This window comes from Apodemus sylvaticus, chromosome 23 (genome assembly GCF_947179515.1).
Source record: "Apodemus sylvaticus chromosome 23, mApoSyl1.1, whole genome shotgun sequence".
Classification (NCBI taxonomy): domain Eukaryota; kingdom Metazoa; phylum Chordata; class Mammalia; order Rodentia; family Muridae; genus Apodemus; species Apodemus sylvaticus.
The window spans coordinates 8,679,510-8,691,587 of NC_067494.1; the positions used below are offsets into that span (position 1 = coordinate 8,679,510).

At 43.7% G+C, this 12,078-nt stretch overlaps 1 protein-coding gene across 19 annotated transcripts in view; it reads right to left on the reverse strand.

Moving 5' to 3' along the window:
- Epb41l2 (erythrocyte membrane protein band 4.1 like 2) overlaps positions 1-12,078 on the reverse strand; it is a 159,746-nt gene that overhangs the window by 37,167 nt on the left and 110,501 nt on the right. For all 19 annotated transcript variants that reach the window (XM_052169881.1, XM_052169884.1, XM_052169883.1 and 16 more), the window contains 5 exons: positions 11,625-11,843; positions 10,139-10,226; positions 6,498-6,650; positions 5,883-5,980; positions 1,069-1,241 (listed from right to left, as the gene is read on the reverse strand). In XM_052169881.1, coding sequence (XP_052025841.1) covers positions 1,069-1,241; positions 5,883-5,980; positions 6,498-6,650; positions 10,139-10,226; positions 11,625-11,843 — 731 coding nt within the window. The remainder of the gene's footprint in view (positions 1-1,068; positions 1,242-5,882; positions 5,981-6,497; positions 6,651-10,138; positions 10,227-11,624; positions 11,844-12,078) is intronic.

Consider the following 12,078-nt stretch of genomic DNA (forward strand, 5'->3'; position numbering starts at 1 on the left):
GACTCATGAGTATGCATTTCTTTTGTTATTGTTGTTTATAAACATATTTAAAGTTAATATTTTTGAAACCTAAAGTGATTTCTCATATGCTATGAGTCTGGTAAACTTCTGAAAGCACACCTTCAAATCTGAGTAGTAGAAGTGTTTTGTCATTACTGGAATTCATGCGTAAACATACCCCAAAATTCCCAGAGTGATGTGAGCAACTAACGAGGTTAAGAAATTAAGTCATGGAGGCTGGAGAGATGGCTCAGTGGTTAAGAGCACTGACGGCTCTTCCAGAGGTCCTGAGTTCAATTCCCAGCAACCACATGGTGGCTCACGACCATCTGTAATGGGATACGATGCCCTCTTCTGGTGTGTCTTGAGAACAGTTGCAGTGTACTCAGAGAGAGAGAGAGAGAGAGAGAGAGAGCAAGCTAGCTTTAAAAACACATATGAGAAAAGGGCTGGAGAGAAAGGTCAGTAGTTAAGAGCACTTAATACTCTTCCAGAGGACCGCAAAATATAGATAGATAGATAGATAGATAGATAGATAGATAGATAGATAGATAGATAGATAGATAGATATAGATAGAAAGAAATTAAGCCACATTAGAGATCATAATGAAATAAAACCAAGAGAAACATTCATCTGTTAGCTTACAGACACAAAAATACATACTATTTATGCATGTTCCAACAACAAACATGAAAAACAACAACAAAAATTTATGTTCAGAGTGATAGCCTGAACACAAAATTATTTTACTTTGAGAATAGCAACATTTTACTAATTTGGGGGTAACTGTCTATCCCTTGAGACCAGTGGTCCTCAACCCTATGGGTTGTGTGACCTCTATGGGGATCACATATCAGATATCCTACATATCAGATATTTACATTACAATCCATAACAGAAGCAAAATCAGTTATGAAGCAGCAACAAAATGGTTTTAGGGTTGGGGTCACCACAACATGAGGAAGGTTGAAGACCATTGCTCTAGAGGGTGTCTAGTGGTCTTATCAACCATACTGACCCCACTAGACTAGAAAAGTGAATAGAATCCAGAATTATAAATGCGTTACCTCCATCTAGGCTCCTTGAGACACGTTTACTAGAAGCGCGCTCAAACTGTGGTGCTGGCCTGTCTATGAGGGTACTTGCTTCTCGGGTCTGGGCCTGTGTGCGGCCGCTGTAGCGGAACTTGGACCCCAGGGTCAAGAACTTGGTCTTTGGTGGCTGCTCTGGAGACACAAGCCTACAAAGAAGAAGAAAAAAATAAGGACAAAGTCTTCAGGTGGATTAAGAAAAGCATAAGCACAGGTGTGTACTGCTAAGATCTCATTTCATACATGATCAGTCAAAATCACTGCTCCATCGCTTTAATAAAAACATCCTTCCTGCATGCGTGGTTCTATTGCTATTTTGGGTTCTTTGAGACAAGCTGCATCCAACTCGTCCACAAAGCTCTGGAATTGAAGAGCAGCACCACACTGGGTCAGAGGTAGTTTTGTAACAGTAATGTGCTCACATTTTTATTTTTTTAGCCCAACCAAAAGAGCAGCTGCTCTGAGTATGTATCAAGAGTATTTATTTGATTTAGTGCAAATCACTTATGTAAACACATATGTCTGAATCTGTGCTGCTAGCTGTAAGTGTCAAGTAAAAAGCCCATTATCATTAGCAATTGTTAATAGTTATGCCTCTTTCTGGTAGGGGAAAAAAAAACCATCTAACACAAGGAATCTATTCAGCCAAGCAATCTGGTCCTGAAGGACAGACAGCGGTCCTCAGAGGCCACTAATATTCTTTCTTGCCAGTGTAACTCTACCAAGCAACTGGGTTCATAATGCAAGAATTCAAACCTTAATGACAAATAATTTTCTGACTTATGTAAGAACATGCTTTTAATATGTAAGCATTTATGAAACAGCTAAAATCATCTTTCCATTATTTGAGTTAGAGAAACACTTAACAAAAATATACTCTCAGAGACCTTATAATTTACTAATGAAGACTTTAGCTGACAGTTCAAAAATATGGAGATTTCAATCATTTTCCAAGGAAAAGTCAATTTTTTACAAGTTTTTTTTTCTAAAATCATTCCAAGAATTCCCAGATCTGCATAAGATTTTATAAATCTTCTGCTTAGGGAAAGATGAGTTCTAAGTCAAGGTGGTAAGAAATAATAATGCTCAGAGGTAATCTAAATCCTCCGTTAACTCAAAACAGTATTAATCCAGAAAGACACGGTCAGAATTTAATAAGAGAACCACAGGCATCAGGCTTCCCCGGGCCCATCTATTCATGTGGTGGAGCACATAAAGCTACGTGCACATCAGTTGTAAGGCATACTCCACCTCCTACCTACAGAGAAACAGCAGAGCACGGCTGGGAACAGGCACTCTGATGACTGTTCGCCTCAGGCTGTCTCCAGATGGGCGGAACATGGATGGAGTTTCTCCAGCTAGCAAGGCAGTGAATGTGACCTTGAACTGCTCTCTGCAGGAAAGCAATCAGCTACAAGTCACAGGAGGACAGCTGCGGGGGCACATCAGTGCAGCCAGAGTTTGGGAAGTACTCCCTAGACACACCCTGTGGCTCCTAGTGTGTCACTGAGGTCCACTCGGGAGTAGAGATGTAAAGGCACACGGACCCTTCTTGTCCGTTAAGGAAAGTTACTCAGAATAGAAAAGATTTAAAGACTACTGTAACAAGGAGACATGAACTGGGCCCTGAAAGAGATCTCCAAAGAAAGATCTGAAATTACCGACAGGGCATCTATTTTACCAAAATACAAGAAAACTTTAAAAGATCACGTATTTTCAAGAGCTATTTTTCTTCCAAATTCTAATACATTTTCTGTTTCTTTTACAAAATAAAACAATTAAACTTCTTGTGCTTAAGAAAACAATTTTAAAGAAAATTTAAAATCTTCCAGGGGTGTTCCCCAGGTTTGTAATTGTTTTTTGTTTTTGGTTTTGGTTTGGTTTGATTTTTTTGTTGTTGTTGTTGTTTTTTGGATTTTGGTGTTTTTTCGAGACGGGGTTTCTCTATATAGCCATGGCTGTCCTGGAGCTCACTCTGTAGACCAGGCTGGCCTCGAACTCAGAAATCCGCCTGCCTCTGCCTCCCAGAGTGCTGGGATTACAGGCGTGCGCCACCACTGCCCCGCAGGTTTGCAATTGCTAATTTACTCTTTGTAACTTCATCAGGGCCTGTGAGTGCTTGAGGAGACCCGGGGCCCACTGTCTCCTCAACTACAGACACATCCAAACCCCAGCTCAATGGGTTGCTTGCTTTGTTTTGTTTGAGGGTTTTACTATGTTGCTTGGACTGGTCTCAAACCATGAACTCAAGTGACAGCCTGCCCCAGTTCTGTCTGTGTCTGTGCCCTCATTGTGGTCACGCATGTACACACACACACACATACACACACACACTTGCACTTGAACACATGCACACATACTCACACACACACATACACACACACATACTTGCACTTGAACACACACACACACACACACACACACACAGCTGAAGCACAGGCAGCGCCTCTTCAGCACTCTCCTTCTGCTATCTCAGGGATCAGCCTTGAAGAAGTAACTTTGGTGTTCAGAGTATCAGAAATTTAGGAAAAGGCGCGTGCTGCAATCCTTGACCTCTGAGCCTCCCTAGAGCTGCTTCTGAGGTACTCTGTCTTAGCAGAACATAAAATAACTCTTCCTTAAAATGAGCTTGAGGGTGTGCTTGCTTTTGCTGTGTCCTACCCAACTTTCTCATTACCATGGGCTGTCCATGTCCACATGAAAGGAACTCTACATAATCAAATTTTTGCTAATTTATTTTCTGTTAAGGTAATAGGCAATTGCTTATTATTTAAATATATATTCAAATATTTATCAATTAGAGCATTTTGCATGAAATATTTTACATACATGATCACTTAATTATTTCTTTTTGCACTCTAAGGCATATGAGTAGCAGAACCCCGAGCACCTGCAGTTTTCCCCAGGCTCCTTGCTGCTGTAGCCTTGTGTGACAGCTCTCTGTCTGCTCTAGACATACAGGGCCGGTGCCATTATAGCTCTACATGAGGCAGGCCCACACGTCTTCAGAAAACATTTATTCTAGCTACCACGAGACATCATAAACTTTTCAAGGACTTCTACAATTAGTATAGCGGAGTCAGACAGATTCAAATATATGTTGAATTATATGTCTTCCCTAAATTAGCATATTTGAGTATTCTTGAAAATAAATCTGTTCCATTTCACTGTATAAACCAGTCATTTGTAATAACTACAATGTTTTAAAAGCAGCACTGATGACATCATTTTTCATTGTTACACACAAGAAATAGCTTGTTTGCTTCTCATGTAAAATCTCACTTAATTTAGAAAACAAGCCCATAAAGAAATAAAGGAACCCTTTATCAGCATCACACCGGGATAATGAAGGTGAAGCCAAGGTTGTATAGCCTGTCACTGTCACATGGCTAGGGTGTGGCAGAACAGTACTCAATCCTAAGTCTGCAGACAACACTTAACCCGATCTGGCTTTACAAACCAGTGGCCAACAACAGAGGCGATGAGGACGACCAACCTACTCGTGAAGAGACCAGCCCTACGGCAAAGACCTGAAAGGGGGTAAAACACAACCTACGACGTGGAATCAAGGGGAATTTGGAGGGTTTGTTGGTTAGTCTGTTGCATGTTTATTTCTCTATGTAGCTACAGCTAGTCTTGAACTCACTATGTAGACAAGGCTAGCCTTGAACTCTCTATGTAGACAAGGTTAGACTTGAACTCCCTATGTAGACAAGGCTAGCCTTGAACTCCCTATGTAGACAAGGCTAGCCTTGACTCAGAGATCCACCATGCTTCTACTTCCCACATACTGAGATTACAAGCTTAGGGGATCTTAGGGGGCGGTTATTTTTTACTTTGGGGCTTGGTTTTTAAGGAAAGTATGGATATGTAACTGGCTAAAGAAGTCAGAGGTGTCTACTGGAAAGTAAATTTACCAAGCAGAACCCAGCTGTCTTCCAGCCTGACTGAGGAAGCCTCTGACCCTCAAGCACTCAGCCCCTTAAGTACTGACGCACGCATGGCCCTCAGTCAGCGCCCTTCAGCTACAAAGGCCTGGAGCCTGCTCCTGAGTCACCCACAGTTTCCTCTCCCCAGAGAGCTAACTTGGAGATGATAATACAGGAGGATGAAATAAATAAACCAAAACAATGTCTAGCCATCCTTAAAACAGGAGAAGTTAAACAAGATAGGTGCTAAGATGAAGCGGCAATTCTTTTGGAAGGAAAGGAGGCTATTAAAGAAAGGTGGGGTGTCCGTGGCCCCCAGTTTCTACAGTGATGCACTGCACTGAGCGCAGCCCTGAGGAGAAGCCAGCATGAACGGCTCTAGAAGGCGATGAAGAGTTCAGATGCTAAAGGAAGCCAAAGGGTGGGCTGGCTGTCAGCAATGAGGATCCCACTAATGCTGAAAATTAGGTTTTTGAAATAGCATTAATACACAAGGTTGTGATACTCCATCAGTCACCACAGAGTCCTGCTTAACACAGAAATGGCCATGTCAGGACATCAGATTAAACCAGGAGCAGCACACTGGGGTCGCTGGTGTGTTAGGAGACAGGGGCTTGAGGTGGATAGGTCCCCTTAACAAAACAACCAAATGGAGCAATGACAGACCCAAGCTGACTGAGAAAGAGCTGCTAAGAAGACAGCCTGACTTAGAACTAAGAAAGCCAATGACAGAAAGGACAGCAGCAGGCAGGGTTAGCACGGTGGTGATGGGGGAGAGAGGCGGCAGAAGAACCCACAGCACAGGAAACATGGTTGTAGAGTACCACAGGCTACTCCGGCCGGGAGCCATCTTCACCTCACCTGTAGAACGTGTGGTGCTCCACACACACTTTCCATAGCCTTTTAGCCGCCCGGTGGTTTGGCAGTTTGAATCCAATGGTACTCTCAAACTGTTCCAGCTGGAATAAAGCCAGAAAAACAGAATCAGCCTCTTCTTTAACCAATGGCTACATGCCACTGTAAGCAGATTCAGTTGTTTCTGTCAGAAGTAATTCTTCTTTAGAAAGTAAGTGTTAATCTATATAGTCATACAAAATAACACATTTCTGACTGTAAAACTGTTTCTATGAAAAGCATTACTAGTTGCCCATTGCCCAAGTGAAATGATTATTCAACTCCACTAAAAACACATTCCATTACTTACTTTGAGTCAGCAACAACAAGGACAAAAAGCTCCTGCTATGTGTGGCAGGGAAAAAGAGCCCTTTCTGTGAATAACCTAGCAGTTTTGTATATCAGCAACAGGAATGTTCAGATACACTGATGAAGACATCAAGAATGGCGTCTTGTGCAGCACAAGAGAACCAGGAAGGGCTTCCTTCTGCAGTACTCTTATGGCAGAATTCATTTACCTCCTACTAGAAAAGGGGACACTGACAGCACCTTAGCCAGGCCAGGGTGCACGACACTGCTCACCTCTGCTGGTCTAACTTTAATGTAGAAATTGCTGCGCTTATAGGAAATTTTCAAGATCTTCGGCCAAGCAAAACGATTGATCCTCAGTCTGTCCTTGTAAATGAGAAGTCCGTTAGCGCACACGCCCAGCCTGATGTCCACTCCTTCTGAGTCCTGCCAAGGGTAAGCCATCGGACAGTTAGAATGACAGGTTATACAGACTGAGGCAAATCACACTGCAGATGACTGGAAATGTCAACTTCGAATGCTCACGTTTAAATGTTAGTGAGGGTACCTAAATTAACTCCAGGAGGAGGACACGTGCTCATATTAATAAAATGATTCATCTTCAGAAATCAGGTCAAATTTGAATAAGAAAATATCATTTATATGACATACTCTGCAAAAGATTTAATTTATGCATTTTCAAGTTCTGCAGTTTATGGGTTTTCAAGTTCTGCAAAAAGTTAACAAGGAAGGAAGAAACAAGAGCCAGACTGAGGCATCTTGGGGACACAGGACAGAACATGTCCTGGAGCAAGTCTGTCCCTCACGGACAGTCGGCTGTCCCGCTCCAAGGTACATTCTATTCTTTTAATTCACCAAACTTGCATGGCTATGTGAGTTGAGAGCTGGTGAAACTATACCTATAAATGTCTTCCAGCCTGACTGAGGAAGCCTCTAACCCTCAAGCACTCAGCCCCTTAAGTGCTGACGCATGCATGGCCCTCAGTCAGCACCCTTCAGCTACAAAGGCCTGGGGCCTGCTCCTAAGTCACCAACAGTTTCCTCTCCCCAGAGAGCTAACTCGAGATAGATGACAATACAGGAGAACCGCAAGCCTGAAGAGGTTTGGTTCACTTGCCCACATCAATATACAGAAAGCCGAGAGCTTGAAGTGTGTTTAAAAAGGCAGCAAGTGACACTTCCCCTCATAAGTCACTGAGCACTTAAGAGACACACAATATTCAAAACACACAAGCAGTTTTTCCACCAGGGGACAGGTAATCTCAGCCAAGACAAGACAGAGAAACTCAACACTACCGCTCAAGAGAGGTACACATTTTAAGAATCACGAACAACGTAGGATAAAATTTCACACAAAGCAGCAACAAACAACACATTAAGAAGTCTCAATTCAATGACACCATGCTTGACAGCAGCATTACAAAGAAGAATGTGACACAACTTAGCTTTTCTTAAAATAAAAGTACAGTTAGCCAACTGATACTAATTTCATTTTCTGCTAGGATACCTGAATAATTCACATGCAAAGGACACAAACCTGCATTACCCCACACTGAGCAGGTTTGAAAACACTGGGCTGCCGACAGCCAATGGAGGTTTGCTGCAAAGGCCCAATGACCCAAGCTCCATCCCCAGGAGTAGATGGGGAAAAGCCGCACCAGAGTCTCTGACTTCCACACACGCCATGGCGTGTGCCCCACAGTATGTGCATGCCCACTTACATATCAAATACACAACATTAAAAAAACCCGTAAAGGGGCTGGAGAGATGGATCAGTGGTTAAGAGCACTGACTGTTCTTCCAGAGGTCCTGAGTTCAATTCCCAGCAACTACATGGTGGCTCACAACCATCTATAATGAGATCCGGCGCCCTCTTCTGGTGTGTCTCAAGACAGCTACAGTGTACTCATATAAATAAAATAAATAAATCTTTAAAAAAAAAAAAACCGTAAAATAGCCAATACTCTGCTCTCTGGAATCCTAGCGGCCTCAGCTCTCTCTAGGAATAGCAGAGAAAGTCGGGTGAATTCGGCACAGAGGCCCAAACTACTTGGCATCAAACTAAAATGTTTGTCAAAGGTATCGACACCCATGGCCAATGGGAGAGGGTGTGAGATGGCAGAAAACGCTGTGTTTTCATCAGAGCTAATTCACTGGAAACAGAAAAGCCAGCTCCATCTAGCATGAAACAATCTTTAGATAGGACAGACAAGTATTTTTATTTTACTTCAAAAGAAACTCCACCTGTATGTATTCAAGCACCTCAGTGGATGTATGCTAGCCCACGACTGTTTCAAATGTATCAGTACTTGAGAACAGAATAGCGGGTAAGGCCATGAGGTGCAAGGAGAAGAAGCATTCTCAGTCTACCAAATCTGCCATGTCTGAGCTGTGCCACGCAGCCAAACAAACAAACAAACAAACAAATAAATAAATAAATAAAACCTGACTCCAGAAATTACCATCTGCTCTGCCCCTTGGGAAGCTGCCTGGGCAGGAGGTCTTCTAGAGGTTGGAGATGCGGAAGACTCCCTCCCTGTGTGGTCACAGCAGCTGCTTCTAACAGTGGCGCCTCTGGAAACAACCCCTTGCAGTGTGGCCTTCTGCAGAGCCAGCCTGCTGCCCACCTTCAGAGCCAGAGGGTACCGGACATGACAGCACCCGGCCCACCGCTCTGCGCTTCCAGCCCCTTTGTCAAGACTCTCCAGCCAACACTCTTCAGCCTGTCCTGACTTGAAGCTGCCATTTTAACGTTTCAAAAAGGAATGAGTTCAAGGTGAGGGAAAATGTTTTAGGACGGTAAAAATTTCCATGGCCTGTTCTTTAAAACTCCTACAGGCCTCTTCCCAGGGCCTGCACAGCAATGGCTATTGGCAGTCTAAGGACGGACACTAGGGTGAGTGATGGCACTGGTGGTGCTGCTGCTCTGTCCCTTACTGGTCAGCAACACCTGACACTACATTCATAGTCAAGCTTACCTTTAGAACGCCCACATTATGAGAAAAGAATCTACTTCTGAGAACTGGGTTCTACACGATGATCTACAAAGTCAGGCGCTAGAACAACTGCACACAGTTGTTATTGGTGTCCTCTCAGTCAACCTAGGATTCCTATCACAAGCCTCCATGGGCGACAGCTGAAGCCTCCATCATCCCGTCCATGGGCGACAGCTGAAGCCTCCATCACCCCAACCATGGGTGACAGCTGAAGCCTCTATCATCCCATCCATATGTGACAGCTGAAGCCTCCACCATCCCATCCGTCTATGCACTGCTTCTGAAATTAGTCTGTGGGGCTTCATGGCCTGGAGCCAGGGCACATCTGTGCAAATTTTGCCCTTCCGTGCTTCAAGATACACTTTCTTCTCCCAAAAAGGAGGCGGGAAGAGAGAGGGAGCCAAGACAGCAGCACTGGGTCTAACACAGGGGTCCTCAACATTCCTAACGCTTCAACCCTTTCAAACAGTTCCTCATGCAGTGCTGGCCCCAACCATAAAGTTATTTTTGCTGGAACTTCATAACTGTAATGTTGCTACTGTTATGAATCATAATGTAATTATCTGTTTTCCAATGGTCTTAGGCAAACCCTATGAAAGGGTTCCTCTGCCCCCACAATGGGCCACGCACAACCCTCAGGGTGAGAACCACCGGTCTAGCAGAAGCTGGAACAGAGCAATGAACCAGGGTAAGGAGTAAGGCGGCTCGGTAGTAAGAACTCTTGAAGACGCAATCATAAAGCCAACAGAAGAAGAAAGCAGAGATGACAAGGGAGTCCTACACCATCAATGTTGTAAGCAGTCACCAAGAAATACTACAGACCAAAGTGGAGACAAGCAGCCTTTTCCAGAAAGAATCAGGCTTTGTGAAAGTGGAGATTTCTCAGAACTTCAGTCACCAGGCTGGAGGTTACAGTACCTTGGCATGATGCAGGTCAACGCCGTACATGGAAAGCCTCTTTGCGTTTTCTAAGAACTGAGAATCAGCTTGTGCTGGAGATAAGCCCCTGAGAATGAAAAGACACTGTGTCACCAGGAGATGCAAGTGTGTTCAGAGGAGACACGGCTGTTCGCAGGACGACGGGAGAGTTGGGACTGGAGGGGGAACCGTGTCTGGCTGCAGAAACGCAGGGTAGGAGACAAGAAGCAGCTCTGCCTCTAAGGTCAGTGGATCGCGCTCGGCCTGCGCATCAAGCGGGGGGACTTCCACCCTTCCCGATGTATCCTTGAAATGTCGCTCTTCGCTGTTCTCACAGTGGAGAACAGCCAGAGCAACATGGGTGTGACACACGCCAACAGAGAGAGAGCAAACTGCCGCTTCACCTTTTAAAAACTGGCCGATTCTTAGCTCCTCATTTAATTTTAGTATTAACCAAAATTACTTGTATTTGATTTTCTAAGTATGACCAACAGCATAGCATTCTGCCTTCGGAAATGTGTTTTTATTCCTATTTCTCCAATCCAACAAATTTAAGCAACTGGCAAACTGATGATCTCTGCCCCAAGGGTCTTCATTTTCAACACAGCATTTCATACCTACCAATTCAAATCTGGGTGGCAAAATAATTGTCTGCTGAGTAGAATTTCAATATGGGGTGGGGTAGGGTGGGGGGGGGGGGGTCAAGTGTTGCCCTTTTAATTTTTTTTAAACAAAAGTCAATGTATAATAGCCCTTAAGAGTTTTAAATGTCTGAAAGTTATTCAAATGATTTTAGTCAATATTCCATAAGATTATGGTCTTCATATATAAATATTCTGTAGTGTATAGAAATATTAAAAACTCATATGAAACTCCATTTTGACAGCAATATGAAAGTATTCAAAAGTACACAGCCATTCAAGTAATTTAAGCACTCCTCACCTAAACCAAGGGCGCTCACTTCCTGTGGCTCAGGGCTAGCCGCCCACCTCAGCCGACCCCGCCCATCACTATCTGTGCTTCAGTTCAAATCCAGATGCTTCAATACCTCCCTAGCTTTTAAAAAAGTATTATTTTTAAAAATATCAAACATGAACACAGTGTGTTTTGATATCTCCCTGGCTTTCTTACAAAATATAGTAATACTTTATATTTTATACTGAGAGGCAGAAGAAAGGTAATGTCACACCAGTATGGCACAAGTCTGCCTCCTGTGTATCTGCTGAGAACGACAGGGTGAGGGAGGATATGGGTGTCATATGGGAATACACACCATTCTGATACAGGAGTTTATCAGGAACACAATCTCCACATTACACTAAAAGGAACTGTATAAGGGCATCTCAGGAGGCCGTGTCCATTGCTTTTGGACACGATCCCAGAGGAGCCAGTGGATAGGCTAAAACCTGTTTCTCAAACGCCGAGCTAGCAATATGCCTGTCTGCCTGCCCGGTGTCTGTTGTCTCCCACTCGCTGATGGACAGACCTGTGGGTTTTATGCAGTTCTGCCACCTTTTCCTCCAGCTCCCTGGTGTGGGCCGGGGCAAAATGGAAGTCACTGAGATCAATACTGTCATATTCTTCTGGGTCATAGTCCCCATGTTCAGCCTGCAGGGTGTAGGACCCCAAGAGGGCATGGGTCACGAAGGAGCAGGGCAGGCGGCCAGAGGCGATGTCCTGCCTCAGCTGAAGGCACAAGAAGTATCTGCGAGGGACAGGGAGCGAAACATTAGTTAACCTTACATTTTAGCATTCCACTGCAAACAAATACACATTGTTGGGACTATTTATATTCATAGCAAAAACAGCTGTTTCATAACATTTTTACCCTGCTCCTTGAGCTCCTAAACTGCTGGCTTTTTAATAAAACTAAGTCTAAAAGTTAATTAAGATAACAGACATTTTGACAGTCATCATTTACCCAAAAAAAGAACAGAAGA